This window comes from Hylobates moloch, unplaced genomic scaffold (genome assembly GCF_009828535.3).
Source record: "Hylobates moloch isolate HMO894 unplaced genomic scaffold, HMol_V3 SCAFFOLD_1, whole genome shotgun sequence".
NCBI classification, from domain to species: Eukaryota; Metazoa; Chordata; class Mammalia; order Primates; family Hylobatidae; genus Hylobates; species Hylobates moloch.
In genome coordinates, this window is record NW_026652276.1 from 210,040,740 (window position 1) to 210,067,182 (window position 26,443).

At 49.7% G+C, this 26,443-nt stretch overlaps 1 protein-coding gene across 3 annotated transcripts; it reads left to right on the plus strand.

Moving 5' to 3' along the window:
- The first annotated feature begins 1,237 nt into the window (after positions 1-1,237).
- Positions 1,238-26,443, plus strand: SMO (smoothened, frizzled class receptor). 3 transcript variants are annotated; one of them, XM_032761701.2, is made up of 13 exons: positions 14,852-15,020; positions 15,488-15,603; positions 16,251-16,456; positions 18,083-18,292; positions 18,490-18,662; positions 19,030-19,249; positions 19,344-19,467; positions 21,676-21,768; positions 22,209-22,317; positions 23,275-23,460; positions 23,870-24,018; positions 24,538-24,672; positions 24,926-26,414. In XM_032761701.2, exons 3-13 carry the CDS (start codon positions 16,310-16,312, stop codon positions 25,351-25,353), a joined length of 1,974 nt encoding a protein of 657 aa, XP_032617592.1. In that variant the 5' UTR covers positions 14,852-15,020; positions 15,488-15,603; positions 16,251-16,309; the 3' UTR covers positions 25,354-26,414. The 3 variants fall into 3 exon arrangements, with proteins under 3 accessions (XP_032617590.1, XP_032617592.1, XP_032617591.1); XM_032761699.1 differs by lacking the exons at positions 14,852-15,020; positions 15,488-15,603 and adding an exon at positions 1,238-2,093 and having other exon boundaries at positions 24,926-26,443; XM_032761700.2 differs by lacking the exon at positions 14,852-15,020 and having other exon boundaries at positions 15,450-15,603.

Sequence of the window (26,443 nt, forward strand, 5' to 3'; positions counted from 1 at the left end):
TGTTTTGTGAACACTAAGAGAATGAGATAAGGTCCCTGACCTGGAGGAGGAAACCTTGCTATTTTGTCATGCTATGTTTCCTGAGAGCAAGCCATGTATCTACAGGAAAATGGAAGTCTACAGGTTCCTCCGGGATGTCTCTGTGCTATGTACATGCTGGAATTTCAGAAAGACTTTCTAAATTGAATTAAATTCTCTCTCTCTCTCTCTCTCTCACTTTACAATTGATTTACTTGAAGTGCAATAGCTAATATGCACTTAAACTGTCCAAAGTAACAGAACTAGTCCACTACCGCTAGGCCATGAGCGAGTCTTCCGGGGGTAAGAAAGGAAAACCCACCCTGGTGTGCGGCCCGATCAGCAACAAGGAAAAAGTTGCTCAATGCAAGTCTACTCTCCTGGTCGGAGCCTTGTGGTTATGCTGGGTTATACTTGGTTGTGCAGGTGTAAACTGCTGCAGTGGGAAATTAAGTGTGGTAACCAAAGGCATGATGCACAAAGGAGTGAGGGAAGGCAAAATGAGCAGAGTGGGGAAGAGGAGCAGCAGAAACCTCCCAGAGCAGATGAGCGGCAGGGCCATCAAAGAAGGACTGGCTTCCTTCTCACATAACCAAGGCCAGTCCCTGGGAACCACAGTTCAGACTTCACATATTTGTAGCAGTAAAGGCTTGATGTTGGCAAGTTTATTTCCCAGACACCTGTTCCCGCAGGTAACAGCAGCCGGAGCAGCTGCCGTGAGTGACTCTGAAGTCATCTCTCTCAAAGGTCCCGAGCTGGAAGGATTTGGAAAAGCGCAAACCCCAAACCCAGGTTCTTCTTCATGGGGCCCCGGGATATGTTGGAAAATCTAACCAAAGCAGGAAAAACTGGCGGATCTGGAGAATGGGGCAGAGATGGAATAGAAGTCCCCATTGACTTCAGGCATCCTCTGTCTCTCCCACCCTAAGCCAGGAGAAAAGTCCGCTTCCTGCAGACGACCTCAGACCAAGCAAGGTGCCCGCCGAGTCTCTCCTTGCAGGTCCGGCCCACGATTTCCACCCATCTCTTTTCCCCGGGCGCGGGGCGGCGGCAGGCGGGGTCACCAGATCCCCCCAGCCCGGGCCCCTCCAGGCGCCGGGGACGCTGACGCTCGCGCTCTTCCTCTCTCGCCTCGCCTCCCCACCTCTCCCCTCCTTCGTCCAGTCCCTCCCCCAGCCTCGGCGCAGGGGGGCCGGGCTTGGCTCCGCGAGGCCAGTGCATTCCAGAGAGCCCAGCGAGCTAGAGCAACAAAGGAGCCGGGTCGTCGACGGGGAGAGTTCGGGGGGCTGCGGCGCGCTGGGGCGAAGGTGGCTGCTGGGCCGCGGGCTGGCGCGGGGGCGGAGCCGGAGCTGCACTCGCACCCCCGGCCCGCGTCTGGCCTCCCTCGCGGGGCGGGGAGTTGGCTTTAATGGTGGGAGAGGGAATGGGGCTGGGGATTGGGGGCCCAGGAGGCCCCCAGGGCTGAAGACAACTTGGATTGCGAGGCGAGGGCTTGGGGAGTCGTGCATCCCGGTCCGGGCCTCTGCAGCCCAACATGGGCCCCGGGTTCCAAAGTTTGCGAAGTTGGGCGCCGAGGGGCCGGGGCGCGCGGAGCGTCAGGGGGGGCCCGGGCCCGGATTCTCTGGGCGCACAGGTCGCCTGAGCCGCCTCCGCGGCCGCCGGGGTCGTGCGTGTGGCCAGGGGGCTCCGAGGGGCGGGTTGGGGCGCCGGGTCTTTTGCTGAGTTGGCGGGGTTGGCCATGGCCGCTGCCCGCCCCGCGCGGGGGCCGGAGCTCCCGCTCCTGGGGCTGCTGCTGCTGCTGCTGCTGCTGCTGGGGGGCCCGGGCCGGGGGGCGGCCTCGAGCGGGAACGCGACCGGGCCTGGGCCTCGGAGCGCGGGCGGGAGCGCGAGGAGGAGTGCGGCGGTGACCGGCCCTCCGCCGCCGCTGAGCCACTGCGGCCGGGCTGCCCCCTGCGAGCCGCTGCGCTACAACGTTTGCCTGGGCTCGGTGCTGCCCTACGGGGCCACCTCCACACTGCTGGCGGGAGACTCGGACTCCCAGGAGGAAGCGCACGGCAAGCTCGTGCTCTGGTCGGGTAAGTGCGGCGGAGCCGGGTCTGGGGGGCGGGAGGTGCTGCGGTTAAGATTGGGCACCCTTGGAAAGAACAGGCTCAGGCCTGAGTTTAGGAGAGGGCGGGGACAGCACCCGGGAGAGTTGGAGGGACAGAGCCCGAAACTTTGGGGGCAGGTTACGTGCAGAATGGGACCCTCGGTCATGGGAAAAGGAGGGCAAGGAAGTTGACGAAGCGGGTCACAAAGGGCCTGAGCTGGTGGGTGAGCAAAGGATGGCGGGGATGAGGGGCCCATGAGGAGGTGGCTCTAAGCCACGGGAAAAGACATTTTGTAAGAAGAGGAGATGCTCCACCTAGTCTGGAAGCAGGGTGCCAGGGGATTCAAGGAGGTGTTCAAGACCCTGGGGAAATTGGAGTTGGAGAGGAAAAGGGGAGGGATGACGGTGGAAGAGGTTTAGGCATTTGGAGGGAAGGGTAGGGGGACAAGATCGAGTGACGTTTTGAAGGAAAAGAAACCTCCCTAGTGACGAATTATTAAAAGGTAACCTGAAAGTTCTGGAAATCTTGATTTGGGAGACAGGAAGGAAGCCTAGAGAACTGTGATCTTGTCTGGCTTTCACAGGAGATTTCATTCAGTTTGTGCATCTGAAAAACGGGCACTCTGACGCATGCAGGAGGTTATGAAGGAATAAGACCTTTCTAACAATTATTTGTGTGTTCTTTGGAAATTTGGTTACCGAGGTTGGTCAGGGCTGTGGAAGGACGCTTAAGTCTGGAGTGTTGAGAGCCTGTGGACGCTTCCATGGTGGTTTGAAGTCCCAGAGCCCCCTCACTGGAGTGGCAGAGTCTGAAAAACTGCACACTGAACCCAAATGTCCTTCCTTAGCAGTGTGGAGTATACTGTCTCCCCACGTGTCACTTTTCTAGATGAGGCCTGGAGAGTGCTGTGGAAGGGAGCTGGCCATATCAGCCCTCACTTCTAGCCAGTGTGATTCTAAAACTATCCTTGGAAAAAGAAAAGAAAACCAGGAGCCAGGAGCAGAACTGGGAGCCTCCCTCTTTTGACAGGGCTGGGGTATCCCATGTCTTAGCTCTGCCCAGGGGGCTGGTGAGGACCCTAATGTAGGGAGTGTATGTAGGCCGCCTGTCACTAACAAGTTCTCGGCCTTTGTCAGATGTTGGACAAGGCCATAAGGTTCCTGGCTTGGTTCAGATGCTGGAGGAGGAACTTGGAGAATGGTATCCATGGTACCCATGAGGTAGAGCCACATCCTTTGTGGGGATCAGGTTCTAAAGTCAGCACAGCACGTTAGACAGAAATCGTGTGTAATCAACAGTGGCTTTGAAAACTCTGCAGATTACCATAGTGTAAGGTCGATGTGGTTTTGCATATACACTCCTTTTATGATGTTTGCATAAATGTGTTACATGTATACTCGTATATAAGAATGGGTATACACAGAAGATAATAATTGTAATTTTAAAGTTACATTCATGCAAAAGACTGAAATAATAATAATAATAATAATAATAATAAAAAGACCGCCAAAGTAAGATTAAGAGAGGTTGCTTTGAGCACCACCGGAAATGAGACTTCAGTTTAGGAGCCAGCTGTGTGGAAAGTCCAAATCTCTCAGCACTAGAATCTCACCGATTCTGAGTTGCTCATGCTGTCAGAGGATAATCTTTCTGTCCTTCTCTTTATTGATTTTGCAAGGACCCATGGTTTAATTTTCCCAAGTTAAATGCATGTTTGATGTTGCCTCTGTGTAGTTACCATCAGATCAAGGAGGAAGGGTATGAACTTCTTTCCAGCCCATACTCTTGAGAGCAGCTGCTGAGCAGACAGAAGTAGTTTAAGCTGGAACTTGTATGAATTAATACCATCTGCTGGTTGTGCAGGTTGAAATCTCACTATCTGTGTCTTTTGGCAGGGCAGGGTCCTGCAGAAACGCCAGCACTGAGCCCAGCACCGTTAGTTCACTATGAGTTCTTCTCTGCCACCAACCACCATCCCTCAGCTCATTCCTGTTTCCATATGTGTTCTGGTCGCACTCTTTCTGCTTGGGACTTGCAAGTGGGGCAGAAGCAGGTGTTGGCTTGAGCTGGGTAATGAGTAGGTAGAGTGAACCCAAGCCTCGTGTGAGAATCACAGCCAGGTCAGCTGGTAGCCTCTGGCAAGTGATTTATCGTGTCCTGAGTTAATGATCTTGATTTTGCATTAGACAGGGTCAGTGTTTCCTGGCTCTTAGGGGTGTTTTTGTGGGTGAAGGATGAAGATGATCTAGGTTGTCTTCATCGGTAAACTCTTGAAGGTAGGAACTGGGTCTTCACTTTTTTTCAAAACCTCCGAGTACTGAGTACACAGCCATGCTTCTATTCATGCATTCAGTTATGTATTGAATGTTTGCTGTATGTCACATGCTGGGCATGTAAGGATGAAGAATACAGACATGATCCTCCGTCATCAAGAAGAAGACAGGCTGGGCGTGGTGCTCACACCTGTAATCTCAGCACTTTGGGAGGCCGGGGTGGGAAAATTGCTCAATCCCAGGAGTTTAAGACCAGCCTGAGACCTTGCCTCTAAAAAAAAAAGAGGAAGACAGATAATTCAACAGGCTTTGGAAATACCTGTGAAAGGTACTGTGGCATTTTAGGGTGCTGAAAAAGCACAAAGGACCCAAGGAACATCCCCAGAAGAACTGGCATTTAACCCATAACTTGACACATAAGCAGGAATTGCCTGGCCGAGGGAGAGTTGAGGTGTGAAGGGATAGGAAGAGGAAATAGCATGTACAAAGGTGTAGAGGTAGGAGGGCTTGGTGCTTTTAAAGAAAGTATAAGAGTTGCAGTAGAACTGGATCAAAGCATGTGAAGGGTGGAATTGTGAGCGATAAGACCTAAAGAATTAGAAAATTAAAGGATTTATACCTCATATTAAGTTTGGATGTTATCCAAACTTATGATAAGGAGCCATTGAAAGATTTTAAGCAATGGAGAGATGTAATTGTCTTTGCATTTTAGCTGGATCTCTTTGGGTGTAGTGTGAAGAAGCCATAGGAGCAGGGAAAGCCTGAAGTCTGGCTTCTTGACCAGAGGATGTTGAAGTACCCCAAGTAAGAGACGCTGGTGGTCGGGACTGGGTAACAGGACAGAGGGAGTAGGCAGATCCCACTAACTTCCAGAGGTAGTGCTCATAGGGCACTGATGAGTTAGATGTGGAGGCTCAGTGAGCGGGAGGCCTCAGGTTTCAGGCTTGGATGGAAGGTGGTGCCATTCCCTTTCACTAAGATAGAGAATGCTAGAGGAGGAAGAAGTTTAGGCAGGAGGTGTGGCTTTGATTTTGGCCGTGTGAATTAGAGATGCTCATTGGACATCTATGTGGAGATTCTCGGCAAATCTGGAAATACGAATTGCTGGAGAGCGGTGGCCACTGTGTGCTTCCTTGGCCCTGACTACTGAGGCTTTGGAAGGATGCCATTGACTGAGGAAGTTTATAGCTCAGGTTGGTCCAATTTCTAGGTCTGCATAGACCTCAGGTCTTTCCTCTGTCTTTCATCTCTCTGGCCTCAGGCTTCTTCAGTCACTTAGCATCTCTCCCCTTTACAGCTGGAAATGCCTCCTCCCGAGCATTCCAAGCTGACCAGACAAACATAATGTCCAGGCCGTGGTCCACCTTAGGCCAAACCTGGTTTAGTAATTGGGGCAAAAAAGCAGAGAGGCCTGCACCTGGCAGTGGCGATAGGTCCCTGAGAGCCAGCACGTAGCCTCCTTAACCACTGCTGTGCTCTTTGTGGTACATAAGTGTGTGGCCCTGTCATCTTGCCCAGGTGCAGGTAAGTAGGAGAGAGACAAAGGCTGGGAGGAATTTCTTGTTTGCCGCTCACATGTTGAATTGCGGGCTGAGAGGAGGAATGTTTTTGGTGATGGTGGGTTATTTTCAGGGACGGATCAGGAAGAATTTCCTTAAAGCTGTTCCCAAACTTGGCTGATAATCAGAGTCAGTTAAAAAGATATATATGGCCGGGCACGGTGGCTGATGCCTGCAATCCCAGCACTTTGGGAGGCCGAGGCGGGTGGATCACGAGGTCAGGAGATTGAGACCATCCTGGCTAACACGGTGAAACCCCGTCTCTACTAAAAATACAAAAAAAATTAGTCTGGCTGGTGGCGGGCGCCTGTAGTCCCAGCTACTCCGGAGGCTGAGGCAGGAGAATGGCAGGAGAATGGCGGGAACCCAGGAGGCGGAGCTTGCAGTGAGCCAAGATCGCGCCACTGCACTCCAGCCAGGGCGACAGAGCGAGACTCCTTCTCAAAAAAAAAAAGATATATATGTATAGGCTGGGTGCAGTGGCTCACACCTGTAATCTCAGCACTTTGGGAGGTTGAGGCGGGAGGATTGCTTGAAGCCAGGAGTTCGAGACCAGCCTGGGCAACAAAGTGAGACCCCCGTCTCTAAAAAAAAAAAAAAAATTAGCTGGGCATGTTGGCACACACCTGTGGTCCCAGCTACACTGGAGGCTGAGGCAAAAGGATCGCTTGAACCCAAGAGGTTGAGGCTGCAGTGAGCCATGATCACACCACTGCCCTCCAGACTGGGCAACAGAGCAAGACCCTGTCTCAAAAATACATACATATATATAGATATGTCTGTATGTATACACACACACATACATGTATAGGGAAAATATAAAATACAGAAAAACATACATGGACCTAAGTCTTTTTTTTTAATTAGCTTTAATTAATTATTTGAGAAATGGGGTGTTGCTGTGTGCCCAGGCTGGAGTGCAGTGGCTATTCAGAGGCTCACTCATTGTGCACATAGTGCTTATGGTGCCTGGAATAGCTGGCACTACAGGCATGTGTTCTGTGCCAGCCCAAGTCTTCAATTTTGCTTCAGATCTTTAACTTTTTAATTATGAAATATAACATGTATGCAGAAAACTGCATAAAACACAGAGGTACTGGATAACAAGTAATTATAAAGTGACATCTGGGTCAATAACTAGAATATGGTCAGACCCCAGAAGCTCCCTCTGTGTCTTGTCTAGTCACATCCTCCTCCCCTTGCTCAAGAGGTTTTCAGTAATCACTTCCTTTTTTTCTCTATGGTTTTACCTCCTAGTTTTGGAATCCATAAGCAGTATATTTCAGCTTTTCATGTTTTTGAACTCTGTTCAAATGGAATTTGTACAAAATAATATGCTGTGCATATTATTTCTTGCTTCTTTTACTTTACATTATTATGTAAGATTCATCCATGTTATTGCAGCTTATTTCTTTTTTGTTTGTTTATTTGTTTGTTTTTGTTTTTTGAGACAGTCTCACTCTGTCGCCTAGGCTGGAGTGCAGTGGCACGATCTCGGCTCACTACAACCTCCACCTCCTGGGTTCAAACAATTCTCCTGCCTCTGCCTCCCAAGTAGCTGGGACCATAGGTGCACGCCACTGTGCCTGGCTAATTTTTGTATTTTTTAGTAGAGACAGGGTTTTGCTATGTTGGTCAGGCTGGCCTCAAACTCCTGACTTCAGGTTAGCCACCTGCCTCATACTGCAGCTTATTTCTTCATTGCTGAATAATATTACATTATATGAGTATACCCCCAATTGTTTACCCATTTTATTGTCATTTCAAGTTTTTGCCCACTGCGAATAACATTGCTGTGAGTAGTCTTTCATGTATATCCTGGTACAACTGGCACAAGTTTCTCCAGCTATATGCTGAAGAAGTAGAATTGCTAGATAATAAGGTGCACATACTTTAGGCTTTTGCCAAACCATTTTTCAAAGTGGTTGTACCAACTTATACTCCCACTAGCTAGTAGAAAGTCAACATTGGTTCACATGATTCCCAACACTTGGTATTATCAGCCTTTTACATTTTTGCCAATCTAGTGGCTATATTGTGGCATATATTTGTGGTTTTAATTTGCACTTCCCTGATTACTAGTAAAGTTAAATGCCTTTTTAAATGCTTACTGGCCATTAGGATTTCTGCTTTTGGGAAGTGTCTGTTCAAATCTTTGACATATTTTTCTATAGGGGCTATCCGTCATTTTTGTAAGATTTGTAGGAGTTCTTTATATATGCTAGATATGAGTATATAGGATTACAAAGGAAATCAATTATATTGACATAATAGTTATCAAATATAAAAATGCAAGTATGTGGGCTTATTTATACAATAAATAAGGTCTGGTGCAGGTGTAATAACAACTATAATATCAAAGTGATTATAAGCATTGACATTATTTCAAGATATCTGCAACAAAAATATCTGGTTTCCACTTATGACAAAGCCACAGGTACTATTAACATTATGTACTGTGGGCCAGGTGTGGTGGCTCCCAGCACTTTGGGAGGCCAAGGCGGGCAGATTACGAGGTCAGGAGATCGAGACCATCCTGGCTAACACAGTGAAACCCCGTCTCTACTAAAAATACAAAAAATTAGCCGGGCGCGGTGGTGGGCGCCTGTAGTCCCAGCTACTCGGGAGGCTGAGGCAGGAGAATGGCGTGAACCCGGGAGGTGGAGCTTGCAGTGAGCCAAGATCGTGACACTGCACTCCAGCCTGGGTGACAGAACGAGACTCCCTCTCAAAAAAAAAAAAAAAAAAGAAAAGAAAAAAAAATTATGTACTGTGATGTGTTACTTACATTCATAATTGGAGGAAAGGCCAATTTTAGTTAGGGGTAATGTTTTTCCCATTGAAATTCATGGACCTCTGAATTTTTCCAAGAATCCTTTGTGAACCATAGGGTAAGAATGTTACTTACAGAATATTACTATCTAGTAGAGAGTTTGAGGTATTCTTGTTTGTGTGTGTGTGTGTGTGTGTGTGTGTGTGTGTGTGTTTTAATAGAGACAGGGTCTGACCGTATTGTCCAGGCTGGTCTTGAACTCCTGGGCTCAAGCGATCCTCCTGCCTTGGCCTCCCAAAATGCTCCTTTGTGTTTTAATATAAAAATACTTGGTGATTTTTTATTGGGATTGCATTGACTGTATAGATTAACTTGGAAAAAAAAAAGAGACATCTTTACAATACTGAGTCTTCCAAACATTGAACATTTATATATTTCTATCTATTTAGATCTTTCATTTTCTCAATATTCTGCACAGATTTAAATACTTATTATTTGTTAGACATTCCTAGGTACTTGATATTTTTGATGCTGTTGTAAATGATGCCTTTAACATTAATTTCACTTTGTTTGTTGCTGACATATAGAAATAAAACTGGCTGAGCACGGTGGCTCACACCTGTAATCCCAGCACTTTGGGAGGCCGAGGCGGGGGGGATCACGAGGTCAGGAGATTGAGACCATCCTGGCTAACACAGTGAAACCCCATCTCTACTAAAACTACAAAAAATTAGCCAGACATGGTGACGGGCGCCTGTAGTCCCAGCAACTCGGGAGGCTGAGGCAGGAGAACGGCATGAACCTGGGAGGCGGAGCTTGCAGTGAGCCGAGACTGCACCACTGCACTCCAGCCTGGGCAATACAGTGAGACTCCATCTCAAAAAAAAAAGAAATAAAATTGATGCCTTTAACATTTATTTCACCTTGTTATTGATATATAGAAATAAAATTGATTGTGAATTCAGTAAACTTGCTAAATTTATTCTATACACATAGTCATATAATTTGTGAGTAATGAGTTTTGTTTCTTTCTTTCCAAGTCTTATACCTTTTATTTATCTTTATTGCTTTACTGAAGGCTTCCAGTACCTTGTTAAATAGACAAAACATCTTAATTCTTGACTTTTCTGGATTCTAAAAAGAAAGCTTTTCTACACTTCACCATTAAATTTGATGTTTGGTATCGGTTTTTTATAGTTAATTACATTTTATCAGATTAAGAACGTTTTCTCTTATTTCTAATTTGCCAATTATTCTTTTGGTCATAGATGGATGTTGAATTTAAAAAATTTTTTTTTTTTTTTTTTTTTTGGAGACGAAGTGTCACTCTGTCACCCAGGCTGGAGTGCAGTGATGCGATCTTGGCTCACTGCGACCTCCGCCTCCTGGGTTCAAGTGATTCTCCTGCCTCAGCCTCCCAACTATCTGGGACTACAGGCGCGTGCCACCACACCCAGCTAATTTTTTTATTTTTAGTAGAGACGGGGTTTCACCATGTTAGCCAGGTCAATTTCCTGACCTCGTGATCCGCCTGCCTCAGCCTCCCAAAATGCTAGGATTACAGGTGTGAGCCACTGCGCCTGGCTGAATTTTATCAACTTTTTTTTGCATCCATTGAGATGATCATATGATTTTTTTCTCCTTTAACCTGTTAATGTAGTAAATTGCATTGATTGAATTTTCTAATATGAAACCAGCCTTAGAACAGTGGTACTCGACTAGTCATCAGAATCACACGAATAAAAAGTCTTTTTAAAAGTCTAGATCAGCCGGGTGTGGTAACACCTGTATTCCTTTCTCTTTTTGTTTCATATTTTATTAAAATAAAAGAAGTAAAATAATACAGATAAAGCTGATATCCCCTCTCTTTCCCTTTTCAGCTTCATATCCTTCTTTTCTCTTTGGAAATCTTCCCCATCCTAGTAATTTGTGTATTTCTTTATTTTGTTTTTAAGCTCAAGCTTTTTTGTTTGTTTGTTTTTGTTTTTTTGTAGAGATGGGGTTTGGCCATATTGCCCAGGTTGGTCTCGAACTCCTGAACTTAAGTGATCCACCCACCTTGGGCCTCCCAAAATGCTAATATTATAGGCGTGAGCCACCACGTCCAGCCTTAAGCTTAATTACTTTTAAAAAATAGGTTATACATGTACATGACACAGAATTCAAAAGGAACAAGTTAAGTCCTACTTCTGCATCTAGCTACCCATTTTTCCTCTGCAGAAGTAACCACCAACACTGGTTTTTGTGTCCTTTTGGAAATATCCGACATCTGTCCAGATGTAGATGTGCTCTTCGTCTCTCCTCTACCGCCCAACTAGTACCATGCTCTACAGACTGCTCTCCACTCAACTGAGTCCATGTAACATTACAACATTGGACATCATTCCATTTCAATGCACATCCTGTCATGCACCCCATAAGGAGATTTTGGTTAACAATGGACCACATGTGATGGTGTTCCCTTAAGATTATAATACCACATTTTTACTGTAGCCTTTCAATGTTTAGATATGTTTAGATACACTGATACTCACCATTGTGTTACAGTTGCCTGCAGTATTCAGTATAGCAACATGCTGTACAGGTTTGCAGCCTGGGAGCCATAGGTTATACTGTGTCGCCTAGGTGTGCAGTAGGCTATACCATCCAGGTTTGTGTAAGTTACACTCTGTGATGTTCACACGAAGATGACATTGCCTGATGACACATTTCTCAGAAGATATCCTCATTGTTAAGCAACACGTGACTTATAGCTCAACCCTGAATAGTGTTCTGTTATAATGGTGTATGTTATTTTACTTGGTTGGTCTCCTATTGATGGATATGGATTCAAGCTGTTTCTACTTTTTGGCTATTACAAAACAGTGCTGCAGTGAATAATCTATATTATCTCTGGGAACATGTGAAGTAGAAGTACTAGTATAAAGTTTTGGTAGATAATGCCAAAGTGATCTCCACAAGTGTTTACTAATTTTTATTCCTATCAACAAATATAAAAGTGCCAGTTTCTCCCCACACTCTTTATAGTACAGTATTTTCTTTTCTTTTCTTTTTTTTTTTTTGAGATGGAGTTTTGTTCTGTCACCCAGACTGGAGTGCAATGGTGATCTCGGCTCACTACAACGTCCGCCTCCTGGATTCAAGCAATTCTCCTGCCTCAGCCACCCAAGAAGCTGGGATTACAGGCGCCCACCACCACACCTAGCTAATGTTTGTAGTTTTTTAGTAGAGACAGGTTTTCACCATGTTGGCCAGGCTTGTGTAGAACTCCTGACCTCAGGTGATTCAGCCGCCCAAACTGTTGAGCCACCATCACGCCCAACCTTCTTTATGTTTTTAAAGGCCATTAAATGGCCTTGAGTCCAGGAGTTTAAGACCAGCCTGAGCAACAAGGTGAAACCTTGTCTCTACAGAAAATACAAAAATTCGCCAGGTGTGGTGGTGTGAGCCTGTAGTCTTTGCTACTCAGGAGGTTGAGGTGGGAGGATTAACTGAGCCTGGGGAGCTCAAGGCTGCAGTGAGCCGTGATTATGCCACTGCACTCCAGCCTGGGCAACAGTGTGAGACCTCGTCTCAAAAAAATAAAAAAAAAAAACACAAAGAGATGTTCAACCTCACTCTTAATGATACAAATGTGGCCGGGCGCGGTGGCTCACGCTTGTAGTCCCAGCACTTTGGGAGGCCGAGGCGAGTGGATCACGAGGTCAGGAGATCGAGACCACGGTGAAACCCCATCTCTACTAAAAATACAAAAAAATTAGCCGGGCGTGGTGGTGGGCGCCTGTAGTCCCAGCTACTCGGAGAGGCTGAGGCAGGAGAATGGCATGAACCTGGGAGGCGGAGCTTGCAGTGAGCCGAGATTGCACCACTGCACTCCAGCCTGGGCGACAGAGCAAGACTCCGTCTCAAAAAAAAAAAAAAAAAAATACAAATGTGGAATAAACTACAACGAAATATTCTTTTTTTAAACTTTTATACTTTTTATCACTTAGTGATAAAGATCAAAACATTTGAAAATGTGATCTGTTATTTGTCTTTAGCCTATGTGTCTATAGAATTATGCAATTTTTACTGATTTGGAGGAGCTTTGTGCATTATAAGTAAATTAGCTCTTGTGATAAGTATTGAAAATACATTTTTTTAGTGTCTTACTTTTCTTACGATTTTTGTATCGATTTTTCTGAAGTCTTTTGTTTAAATCTTTTATTTCATGATGTGTAGGCTTTGTATCATTCAGAAGGCCTTCACCACTCCAAGGTTTAAAAAATCATTTCCTGGCCAGGCGTGGTGGCTCACGCCTGTAAACCAAGCACTTTGGGAGGCCAAGGCGGGTGGATCACAAGGTCAGGAGATTGAGACCATCCTGGCCAACATGGTGAAACCTCGTCTCTACTAAAAATACAAAAAAAAAAATATTAGCCAGGCATGGTGGCGGGCGCCTGTAGTCCCAGCTACTCGGGAGGCTGAGGCAGGAGAATGGTGTGAACCCAGGAGGCGGAGCTTGCAGTGAGCCGAGATTATGTCACTGCACTCCAGCCTGGGCGACAGAGCGAGACTCCATCTCAAAAAAAAAAAATCATTTCCCATCTTTTCTTCTAAAACTTTAATTTTTAGAAAAACAATGTAGTCATTTTTTATCCATCTGGACTTTTATGTAAGAAAGGGGGTAAAGCTCCACCTTATTTTTTCCCTAGATAATTTCTCAGTTGTCCTTTAAGATTTATTTAATAATCTCTTTTTTCCTGGGGAGTTTTATTTTTAAGGTATGAAACAATATTCATAATGAGGGAAAAAAAGGAAAACAAATTACACATTTTTAAAACCTGATTGTTACCACAGATATAAAAAGATTGAGAAAAATTACAGGTTTTGTTTTTGTTGTTGTTGTTTGTTTGTTTGTTTTAATGAGTCTTGCTCTATCACCCAGGCTGGAGTACACTGGCGTGATCTTGACTCACTGCAACCTCTACCTCCTGGGTTCAAGCAGTTCTTCTGCCTCAGCCTCCCAAGTAGCTGGGACTACAGGCGTGGACCACCACCACGCCTGGTTAATTTTTATATTTTTTAGTAGAGAGAGGGTTTCACCATGTTGGCCAGGCTGGTCTCAAACTCCTGACCTCAAGTGATCTGCCTGCCTCCGCCTCTCAAAGTGCTGGGATTACAGGCATGAGCTACCGCACCTGGCTGACACAACCTTTATTTTTTTTTATTTTTCGAGTCGGCGTCTTGCTCTGTCACCTAGGCTGGAGTGCAGTGGTGCCATCTCCGCTCACTGCAACCTCTGCCTCCCGGGTTCAAGTGATTCTCCTGCCTCAGCCTCCTGAGAAGCTGGGATTGCAGGCATGCACCACCACATCCAGCTAATTTTTGTATTTTTAGTAGAGACAGGGTTTCGCCATGTTGGCCAGGCTGATCTCGGACTCCTGACCTCGTGATCCACCGCCTCGGCCTCCCAGAGTTCTGGGATTACAGGCTTGAGCCACCATGCCCAGCCGACACAACCTTTTTATTAACTGCCTGATGTTTCTCTAAAGCATTTTACTCCAGAGAGGTACCCCCATTTTAAATATACTGTGCAATAAAAGTAAACATCCAGTAAAATTGACTTTTTCTTTGTTGTACAGTTCTAAGTTTAGACAAATGCATAGACTTATGTAACCAGCCACCACATTCAATTCAAGATAGAGAATCATCCTTTAACCCCCATATATTCTCTCATGCTACTATTTTGTAGGCAAATCCTGCCCTCACCCCAATCCCTGGCATCCACTGCTCTGTTTTCTACAAGTACCCATGTGCTCAGAATTTCTGGTGACTGTTTTTAGGTTTTTGGTTTTTTGGTTTTTTTGTTTTTGAGGCACAGTCTCATTCTGTTGCCCAGGCTGGAGTGCAGTGGCGCCATCTCAGCCCACCGCAACCTCCACCTCCTAGGTTCAAACGATTCTCTTGCCTCAGCCTCCCGAGTAGCTGGGATTACAGGCATGTACCACCATGACTGGCTAATTTTTGTATTTTTAGTAGAGATGGGGTTTCACCTTGTTGGCCAGGCTGGTCTTGAACTCCTAGCCTCAGGTGATCTGCCCGCCTTGGCCTCCCAAAGTGCTGGGATTATAGGTGTGAGCCACTGCGCCTGGCCAACTGGTGACTGAATTGAGTCAAGTGGGAACTGTTGCCTGAGGACATTGCTTCTTAACTGGCAGGAACTTGCTGTGCACTCTGGAATATACTCTGAAGGCTGGGAGCAGTCACAGGCCTCAGACAAATAATCACAGGAGCTAACATTTCCTGAGCGCTTACTACATGACAGGTACTGTGCCAAGGGCGTTTAAAGCATTATATCACTTTTCACAGCAGTTCCATAAGGTAAATCTATCATCCCTATTTTACAGATGAGGCAACTGAGGCTAAAGATAAAGTACTTTGCCCAAGATCATACAGCCAGGAAAGAGTGGAGCCAAGATTTGGACCCAGGCTGGGCAATTGCCATGCACATGCCCCTTACCCCTCTACTATATTGCCTTCCCCCAAAAAGAGTGATTACCTGTCTCTACCACCCCCAGCCTGGAAATGTGACTGGCACCCATGTTGGCTCTCACATCCTCATATTCTCTCCTAATGCAACTTCTTGCTTGGGAAATAGATACCGCTGAAGCAGGGTTGATTGAGGAAGGGCTTCTGTGATGGGCAGGCGGAGGACTAGGCTGGGGATGGGTGCTGGGAGATTGCCGCCTGTTTCTGTCTTGCTGACATTTTTCCCCTCTCCGCACTGGACAGAGCCTCTTCTGTTCCTCCCCATCTGACTTCCTGCTTCCTCCTCTGGCTTTGGAGTGCCTGGCTCCTCTGACTACCTCTTCTTAAGCCCCCATCTCTTCTCTCTCTCACTCCGCTTGGTAAGAGGAACAAGGGTTCTGGGGTCTGGGCAAAGGGAAACATCTCCTGGTTCTAGCAAATGGGCCCCGTGAGGGTTGGGTGCACCCCTGAAAAGGTAAATCCACCCCGGGGAGCTCTACCAGAGGCATTACCACTCCCTAGCAGGGCATCTGGAAGTGGCAGTTATTTTCTTAAAACTTAGATGATAGTAAGCATACAGAATAGCGCACAGATCATGAGCTTGGTTTCCACAAGGTGAATACACTCATGTAACCAGTATCAGATCGGGAGATAGAATATTCCCAACAGCCCATGTAACCAGTACCAGATCAAGAAATAAAACATTCCCAGCAGCCCAGAGGTTCCTCTCCAGGCTCTCTTCTAGTCACCGTCCCTAGAGTAGAGGGCTGGGGCATTTTTGTTTGTCACAATCACTTCTGGGTTCTACTGGCATTGAGTTGGCAGAGTCTAGTGTCTGCAATGCATGGCACAGTCCTACAGTATAAAGAACTGTCCTGCCCAGATGCACTGTTGAGAAACACTGTACCTGCCAGGTCTGACCAGTGATGGGCTGCAGTGTGGCGAAGGCCTGGAGGACAGGGGTGAAGCTGTGTCTGTGGGTCAGAGTGAGGAGGGGCCTTCACTGCGATGCTGTTGCCACCCCCAGGCCTCCGGAATGCCCCCCGCTGCTGGGCAGTGATCCAGCCCCTGCTGTGTGCCGTATATATGCCCAAGTGTGAGAATGACCGGGTGGAGCTGCCCAGCCGCACCCTCTGCCAGGCCACCCGAGGCCCCTGTGCCATCGTGGAGAGGGAGCGGGGCTGGCCTGACTTCCTGCGCTGCACTCCTGACCGCTTCCCTGAAGGCTGCACGGTGAGTGCTCTGTGAGACAAGGTCCAGGCTCTCTGGGTTGGGCAGGACCGGGTATAGGGCAGGGTCCAGTGGGGAACAGGGGATCCCAGAGCTTTGTCTCCTGGAGACCCTGAGCCTACAGCCATGGGGTCAACAGGCCACAGACTCAAACTGCAGCTCACTGGCTGGATCCGTCTATTAGGGATTCTCTATTTATTTATCAATGATCACATGTTCAGCAAAATGTTTTGAGCACTGGCTCTGTTGGGTGTTGTGGTGTTACGGGCATCACGGATGACAGGAGCCTATCAGGAAGTTTCTCATGTATGTTGGGAGTTAAGGCACGAGCATGTGAAACAGCTAGAGCCACCAAGACAGGGGATGTGAGCTAGTTCTGGGTGGTGCAGGAGAGATCTTCAATGAAAATAATGATGGTAATAATACTAATTAGTCGTGTTTACTATATGCCAAATACCATTATAATAAGCTCACACCTATAATCCCAGCACTTTGGGAGGCTGAGGTGGGCAGATCACCTGAAGTCAGGAGTTCCAGACCAGCCTGGCCAACATGGTGAAACCCCGTCTCTACTAAAAATACAAACATAAGCCTGATGTCATGGCATGTGCCTATAGTCCCAGCTACTCGGGAGGCTGAGACAAGAGAATCGCTTGAACCCGGGAGGTGGAAGTTGCAGTGAGCTGAGATGGTGCCACTGAACTCCAGCCTGGGCTACAGAGTGAGACTCTGTCTCAAAATAAATAAATAAATAAATAAATAAATAAATAAATAAATAAGCTGGCTAGACACAGTGGCTCACGCCTGTAATCCCACCACTTTGGAAGGCCGAGGCAGGTGGATCACTTGATGAGGTCAGAAGTTCAAGACCAGCCTGATCAACATGGTGAAACTCCGTCTCTACTAAAAATACAAAAAATTAGCCGGACATGGTGGTGGGCACTGTATTTCCAGCTACTTGGGAGGCTGAGGCAGGAGAATCGCTTGAACACGGGAGGCGGAGGTTGCAGTGAGCCGAGATTGTGCCATTGCACTCCAGCCTGGGCGACAGAGCCAGACTCTGTCTCTCTCTCTATATATATATGTTTATTCATTTAACCCTTAAACCATACCATAAGGTAAGTACTACCATCTTAGAAATGGGGAAACTGGCCGGGTGCAGTGGCTCACGCCTGTTATCCCAGCACTTTGGGAGGCCGAGGCGGGTGGATCATGAGGTCAGGAGTTCAAGACCAGCCTGGCCAACCTGGTGAAACTCTGTCTCTACTAAAAATACAAAAATTAGCCTGGTGTGGTGGTGGGCGTCTGTAGTCCCAGCTACTCGGGAGGCTGAGGCAGGAGAAATGCTTGAACCCGGGAGGCAGAGGTTGCAGTGAGCTGAGATCACGTCATTGCACTCTAGCCTGGGCGACAGAGTGAGACTGTCTAAAAAAAGAAAGAAAAAAAGAAAGAAAGAAGTGGGGAAACTGAGGTACAGAGAGGCCAAATAATTTGCCAAGCCAGCCCTAGGATTCAGGTCCCAGAAGTGTATCTCCAGCCACCCTGCCATGCTACCTGGATACCTTTCCCTAAACAAGAGGCTCGCCCCTGAGCTGCCTTGACACCGTCTTTTCCCATCCCTGGTGCCAGAATGAGGTGCAGAACATCAAGTTCAACAGTTCAGGCCAGTGCGAAGTGCCCTTGGTTCGGACAGACAACCCCAAGAGCTGGTACGAGGACGTAGAGGGCTGCGGCATCCAGTGCCAGAACCCGCTCTTCACCGAGGCTGAGCACCAGGACATGCACAGCTACATCGCGGCCTTTGGGGCCGTCACGGGCCTCTGCACGCTCTTCACCCTGGTCAGCCGCGGGAGGGCAGGCCCGGGGTGCCCTCAGCCTGGAACATGGGAAGAGAGCCAGAGGGAATGGGGGCAAAGAGGTCTTGGTGGGGGTCCCCAGGGAAGGGTCATGATCAGACGTGTGTGGGGCTCAGTTAAGGGTGTCTGTGTCAGCAGAATAACCCTAACCTCGCAGAACGGCCCACTTCTCTCTTCTAGGCCACATTCGTGGCTGACTGGCGGAACTCGAATCGCTACCCTGCTGTTATTCTCTTCTACGTCAATGCGTGCTTCTTTGTGGGCAGCATTGGCTGGCTGGCCCAGTTCATGGATGGTGCCCGCCGGGAGATCGTCTGCCGTGCAGATGGCACCATGAGGCTTGGGGAGCCCACGTAAGTGTTTTGGGGACCCAGAGGTGAAGGTGCAGGGAGGAAGGCTGAAGTGTGCGTTTACCCCAAAGGGGGCAGGTGCGTGTAAAACCGAGATCCAGGGCAGGATCTGGCTCTGCCTTACTGCATACTGCACGCAAGGTCTCCAGTGTTAGGATCTTAGTTTCAGAATCAGGACCTTCATGGTTTGCATCTGCTCAAAGGGGCGGCTCCTAGAGCCTCCTCAGATCTGACCTGGGTCCTGTCTCCAAGTCCTGACTTCTGGGAACCTCCAGACCTCAGCAGCCAAGGGTCTGGGCACAGGGTGGGGAAACCAGGTAGAGGGAGTACAGATTGACCGCCTCAAGTGATACCTCACCTCTCTGCACAGCTCCAATGAGACTCTGTCCTGTGTCATCATCTTTGTCATCGTGTACTACGCCCTGATGGCTGGTGTGGTTTGGTTTGTGGTCCTCACCTATGCCTGGCACACTTCCTTCAAAGCCCTGGGCACCACCTACCAGCCTCTCTCGGGCAAGACCTCCTACTTCCACCTGCTCACCTGGTCACTCCCCTTTGTCCTCACTGTGGCAATCCTTGCTGTGGCGCAGGTATAGTGACTGGTAGGGACGGGAGACCTGGATAGGGTGAGTTTGAGGGAGGGGGCCAGTAACCCACCTTCTCTCCCACCCCTTCCTGCCACAGGTGGATGGGGACTCTGTGAGTGGCATTTGTTTTGTGGGCTACAAGAACTACCGATACCGTGCGGGCTTCGTGCTGGCCCCAATCGGCCTGGTGCTCATCGTGGGAGGCTACTTCCTCATCCGAGGTGAGTGAAGACCAGGCCAGGACCAGTTGGGCAACAAAATGTACTAGGCACTTGCTGTGTGTAATTGGGAGTTGGGAGCTGCCAGCACGGCTGCCCCCATGCTGAGACCCCAGCTAGCTCCTATAGGGCCTTCACACAGAGTAGAAGGTGACCCTCTAGGCAGATGAAACACCGTGAGCACTTGCTGTGGGATAGCACCTTTGTACTGGCCAGAAAAATCCATCCCTCTCTCCAGGGCCTTGGCCCAGGGCTCACAGCTTGTTTTTTTGTTTGTTTTTGTTTTTGAGACAGAGTCTGGCTCTGTTGCCCAGGCTGGAGTGCAGTGGCACAATCTTGGCTCACTGCAACCTTCACCTCCTGGGTTCAAGCGATTCTCCTGCCTCAGCCTCCCCCATAGCTGAAATTACACGCACGCACCACCACATCTGGCTAATTTTTGTATTTTTAGTGGAGACGGGGTTTCATCATGTTAGCCAGGCTGGTCTTGAACTCCTGACCTAAAGTGATCCACCACCTCAGCCTCCCAAAGTGCCAGGATTATAGGCATGAGCCACAGTGCCCAGCCTCACAGCTCGTTAGGTGAAGTTGGGCCAGGATCCAGCCCCAGTCAGCTCCTGGCCGGTGCACTTGTGTGATGAACACCCTGAGTAACCTACTCTGCCCACTTGGACCAACCTGGGTCCTTTGGCTATCTGTGTACACATTGATTCGATATGTACTGTCAATCTTCTGGAGCTTGGTTTTCATCTTTCTGCCCCCCGGCACACACAGCTCTCACAGCATGCACGGAATTAGTGGTCCCTAACTTTCCTGTCTCATGCTGCCATCCCACAGTAAGCCTCAGTATCTATTTAGCTCATTGTTGTTGGGTTTTCTTTGTAAACTTCAGTTTCCTCACCCTGAACTGCCAGCCTTCTGTTCAGTTGTCTCTTTCCCCTCTTTTTGGCATAGTGTCTGGGCCTCTGATTTGTGCTTCGTTAATCATGCTGTCCTGGTACGGTAATCACTAGCCACATGTTGAACAGGTCCAGGCAGGGTGCGGCGGCTCACTCCTGTAATCCCAGTACTTTGGGAGGCTGAGACGGACGGATCACTTGAGCTCAGGAGTTCGAGACCAGCCTGAACAACACAGTGAGACCCCATCTCTACAAAAAATACAAAAGTTGCCTGGGCAGGGTGGCACATGCCTCTGGTCCTAGCTATGTGAAAGGTTGAGGTGGGAGGCTTGCTTGAGCCCAGGAGGTCGAGGCTGCAGTGAGCCATGATCATGCCACTGCACTCCAGCCTGGGTGACAGAGTGAGACCCTGTCTCAAAGAAAACAAGACAACCACAAAAAGAAACAAGTCCAAATTGAGATGTGTTGTAAAATGTGAAAAACACACTGTATTAAAAAAAAAAAAAGCAGGAAAAAAATGTAAAATATCTCATTAATAATTTGTTACATGGATTACATGTTGAGATGATTTTATTTTGAATATATTAGGTTTGTAAAATATATTGATATTAGCTTTGCTTGTTTCTTTTAACTTTTTTTAAGTGGCCACTAGAAAATTTGCCATAGGTATGTGGCTCACATATTTCTATGGGAAGGCCGGCATGGTGGCTCACACCTGTAATCCCAGCACTTTGGGAGGCCAAGGTGGGCAGATCACCTGAGTTCAGGAGTTCAAGACTATCCTGGCCAACATGGTGAAACCCCATCTTTACAAAAATACAAAAATTAGCTGGCATGATGGCAGGTACCTGTGATCCCAGCTGCTCGGGAGGCTGAGGTGAGAGAATTGCTTGAACCCTGGAGGCGGAGTTTGCAATGAGCCGAGATTGTGCCATTGCACTCCAGCCTGGGCGACAGGGTTCCGTCTCAAAAAAAAAAATTATATTGGATAGCGCTGTTCTTGAGTCTGTTTTATGCCTTTCTCATCAGAATAGCTTTGATCTGCCCCCTTCCTCGGGGCAGCTGGGCCACGGCCGAGGCTCCCTCTTCTCAAGTGTCTGTCTAGGCTCTGCCCTCATCTTCCCAGTCCCTGGCAGACCTGCCACCAACTTCTCACCATTTCTCCAGTGTCTCTAGCTCCCCAGGCTTTCAATCAGCACAGGGGTAATCAGACTTGGGACTCCAGCGCCTTAGGACCCGCCTCCCACTCACCCATCCTTCCCAGCAGGGCAGCCTCACCCCTGCTAATGTCTGAGGTCCCCCTTCTGTTCAGGAGTCATGACTCTGTTCTCCATCAAGAGCAACCACCCCGGGCTGCTAAGTGAGAAGGCTGCCAGCAAGATCAACGAGACCATGCTGCGCCTGGGTGAGTGGCCCCGGGGGACTTCGGTCTGAGGTCCTGGCCAGCCCAACACTACACCCTCCTGGGGCTATGCGACCGGCAGGATGCAGTAAGTCAGTGGGACAAGTTAGCCGTGGGGACAAGGACAAGGGGTGTGTGTAGGTGGTAGTGGTAGTGGCAGCTCAAAAGAAGGGGGCCTACTCATGGGGGAAGAATTCAATCAAGTTCATGCCGGGACTGGTTCTTCCTGCCCACTACGTCCCACGTGGGCCCTCCCACGGTTGCTTCAAGTGCCCTTCTTACTTTATTTTAGAGAAAGCAGTTCTTGGATTGAGCCTAGCATGAGTTCACCCCAGCCCCAGCTGGGTGAACTTGGAGGCCTCAGTGGGGGCAGACTCCCTCCTCCCCACTGCTGCTGCGGGGCTGGGCTTGGTAACGTCCTGTCCTGCCCCTGTCCTCCACAGGCATTTTTGGCTTCCTGGCCTTTGGCTTTGTGCTCATTACCTTCAGCTGCCACTTCTACGACTTCTTCAACCAGGCTGAGTGGGAGCGCAGCTTCCGGGACTATGTGCTGTGAGTGAGGGGCATGGAGGCAGCAGTGTTGGGAGCTGGAGCCAAGGCTATAAGGACACCCACCTCCACCCACCAGGCCGCAGGGATTTTCCAGGTCCCTGCTGCACACAGCAGATTCAACGGATGGTGTCTGGGTGCATAAGGCATCAGTCTCTGTAGTTTCTCAAACATGGCAAACAACCTTCGCATCCCTTCTCAGCCCTGCTCTTCCCTGTCCACCCCCTTGGTTGCCCGGCTGGTGCATGTGTGACTGTTAAGCAGCCAGTTCAGCTGCGTCTTCTCTGACCGACACTAAGTTGCCCTCTAATTCTGCGTGCTCTCCCGCAGAGCCTGCTGTAGATCCCGGCACAGGACTAGTTACCTCTCTGTGATAGGTTAATGACCTGCTAATGTCGGCTAGTTTTGCCTGTGCTTTTTTGTGTCATAATGAGGATGGATTGGAGAGAGTAAGACATCTCTACTGCTGAGAGAAGCACAGTACCCACTGTTACAAGGACAGTCGCTAAAATGGATGCTAGTCCAAGCCCTGACTGCTTCAGGCTCTTCCTTAAAGGTTCCGGCCTCCAGTCTGGGATGCTTTAAACCACAGTGATGCCTGAGTCTCTGCCCCAGAGATTCAGTTTAATTGTCTGGGGTGGGGCCCAGGCATCAGTAGCTATTAAAAGCTCCTCAGTTGATTCTAATGAGCACCCAGGGTTGAGATCAGTGCTGTGGGGCTCAGCCCTTTCTAAAGTTTTTGGATTGATTGTCTGAGTCTACCTCAGAAAACCCCACCTGTAGTCCCAGCTACTTGGGAGGCTGAAGCAGGAGATTGCCTGAGCCCAGGAGTTGGAAGCTGCAGTGGGCTGTGATCGCGCCACCGCACTCTAGCCTGGGTGACAGAGCAAGATCCTGTCTCAAAAAAAGAGAGAGGAAAAGAAAGGAAAGCCTCACCTGTCTACGTTCCCTCACTGTTAGGTGTCAGGCCAATGTGACCATCGGGCTGCCCACCAAGCAGCCCATCCCTGACTGTGAGATCAAGAATCGCCCGAGCCTTCTGGTGGAGAAGATCAACCTGTTTGCCATGTTTGGAACTGGCATCGCCATGAGCACCTGGGTCTGGACCAAGGCCACGCTGCTCATCTGGAGGCGTACCTGGTGCAGGTGGGCGTGGCAGCCAGCTCCTCCTGCCCCGCCCGCCTCACCCTCAGCCTTGGGACCCCATCTTTAGGTTTTGTGGGGTCCTGCCTCTAGCACAGCCTTGGTCAGTGGTTCACTGCTGCCCCCTGGCGGCACCTCCTGTCCTTGGGTGGCCCAATGCCTGGGCCTGGCCAAGGGCAGAGCCAGCTGCCATCATCTTTTAAGAGCGGAGTGATTGGAGGGCTGGGCACACAGGAGCTCTGCATTCTGGCCCCACTTCTTTGCAGAGAAGGCCTCTACTCCTGAGTCCTTGAAGGACTTGAGGCCCTTGGGAGCCTCCTTCTCTGGAAAGAATGGCATCGCTGGCCCTTCCCAAGATTTGATGGGAAGCGGCAGCTTCTTCACGCTCCTTCCCTATCCCTTCTGCTCTCAGGTTGACTGGGCAGAGTGACGATGAGCCAAAGCGGATCAAGAAGAGCAAGATGATTGCCAAGGCCTTCTCCAAGCGGCACGAGCTCCTGCAGAACCCAGGCCAGGAGCTGTCCTTCAGCATGCACACTGTGTCCCACGACGGGCCCGTGGGTGAGCCTCACCCCTCCTCCACCGGAGCCGCCTGGCCCCGCGCTGCCCATGTGCTATTCTCTCCCAGCAGCTGGGGGCACACAGATTATTTGGAAGACCGACTGTGAGGAGCAAGGCACTCCCTCCATCACTCACACACCCATTCTTCCCCCGGCCCCTCCCACCCTCTGGGGGGGCTCTCCCCTCTCTGTTTCTGCCCCTGGGTCTGCTTGCCTGTGCTTGGGTTCCAAGAAGACTCCCCTGCCTCTCCCTTCTAAATTCTCCGGTTGCTATCCCTGGGCAAGAGTAAGTCAGGGTTCCAAGAACTGGATTTCTGGCCTCCAGTTAGGCCCTTTGGGGACCTGAGGCCCTTCTCTTCAGATTCTGAAGGGGTAGAGATCACCATGGTTACAGGGTGAGCTTTCTCTGGTGAGCAGGAGGGACTGGCTTTGGGAAGATGAATGGCGCTGAGTATGGGAGGCACTGCCAGGGACCAGGAAGTCACTATTCCTTCTCCTTTCCTTCCTTCCATTCCCACAGCGGGCTTGGCCTTTGACCTCAATGAGCCCTCAGCTGATGTCTCCTCTGCCTGGGCCCAGCATGTCACCAAGATGGTGGCTCGGAGAGGAGCCATACTGCCCCAGGATATTTCTGTCACCCCTGTGGCAACTCCAGGTATGAGAGTTCAAGCTTCCGGAGGAAGGTGGGGGGGCACAGAGGCTGGGGGCTTCTGGGACTGGAGTACAGGGGGCTGTCGGAGGAGGAGGAAGAGGAAGTAAAGGCCCCAGAGGATGTGAAGAATGGGGCTGAGGCTCTAAGGGCCTAGAGACCTGGGCCCCAGAACTAAGAGGTTAAGTGCTCCCAAGGGAGCGGGGGTGGCATGGACAGAGCCAGGGCCCCAGGCTCGTGTTCTCTCTCCACCTATCAGTGCCCCCAGAGGAACAAGCCAACCTGTGGCTGGTTGAGGCAGAGATCTCCCCAGAGCTGCAGAAGCGCCTGGGCCGGAAGAAGAAGAGGAGGAAGAGGAAGAAGGAGGTGTGCCCGCTGGTGCCACCCCCTGAGCTTCACCCCCCTGCCCCTGCCCCCAGTACCATTCCTCGACTGCCTCAGCTGCCCCGGCAGAAATGCCTGGTGGCTGCAGGTGCCTGGGGAGCTGGGGACTCTTGCCAACAGGGAGCGTGGACCCTGGTCTCCAACCCATTCTGCCCAGAGCCCAGTCCCCCTCAGGATCCATTTCTGCCCAGTGCACCGGCCCCCATGGCATGGGCTCATGGCTGCCGACAGGGCCTGGGGCCCATTCACTCCCGCACCAACCTGATGGACGCAGAACTCATGGATGCAGACTCGGACTTCTGAGCCTGCAGAGCAGGACCTGGGACAGGAAAGAGAGGAACCAATACCTTCAAGGCTCTTCTTCCTCACCGAGCATGCTTCCCTAGGATCCTGTCTTCCAGAGAACCTGTGGGCTGACTGCCCTCCCATCAGAGTTCTGGATGTCTGGCTCAAAGCAGCAGGACTGTGGGAAAGAGCCTAACATCTCCACGGGGAGCCCTCACCCCAGGGACAGGGCCCTGGAGCTCAGGGTCCTTGTTTCTGCCCCATCAGCTGCAGCCTGGTTGGCAGCATCTGCTCCATCGGGGCAGGGGGTATGCAGAGCTTGTGGTGGGGCAGGAATGGTGGAGGCAGAGGTGACAGTTCCCAGAGTAGGCTGTGGTGGCCAGGGAGGCAGCCTAGCCCGTGTCTGGCAGATGAGGGCTGGCTGCCGTTTTCTGGGCTGATGGGTGCCCTTTCCTGGCAATCTCAGTCCAAAAGTGTTGTGTCATTAGTCCTTTGTCTAAGTAGGGTCAGTGTGCCCTATTCCTCTCCCAGGTGTTTGTGGGGCTGGAAGGACCTGCTCCCACAGGGGCCATGTCCTCTCTTAATAGGTGGCCCTACCCCAAACCCATCTTTTGTTCTCCTGTATCCTCCTTCTCCTGTTCCATTTCAGTTCAGTTTCAGAGGTGCCAACCTCTTCACATTTCCTTTTTGTTGATGAGGACCCAAAGCTGCTGCACACACTCACCTCCAACCCCCTCCCCACGCTGCTGGGCCCCATCTCCACAGGAGAGACTGGTTCAGCTCTAGGGCCTCAGCCTGGAGTGGGATAGGAGCAGTGAGTGATAAGGCCCCTGAAAGATGCATCATCTCTTCCTCACACCCATTCGGTGAGGGATGGGTCCTCTAGACTTGAGGGGCTACCCTGGGAAGCTGCTGTAGCTTCAGCCAGGCAAGAAAGCTTCCTTCAACCTGCATAGCCGGTGGGTGAGGAGATGCCCACCTTCCATAGCCTCCAACCATGTTCCCAAGGCCCCACTTTCAAGAATTAGACAGCAGGAAGCCATAGATGCTGGCTGGGTTCCAGGTTATGGGGAGAAGAAATACAGTCAATAAAAGGTTTTTGTATAAA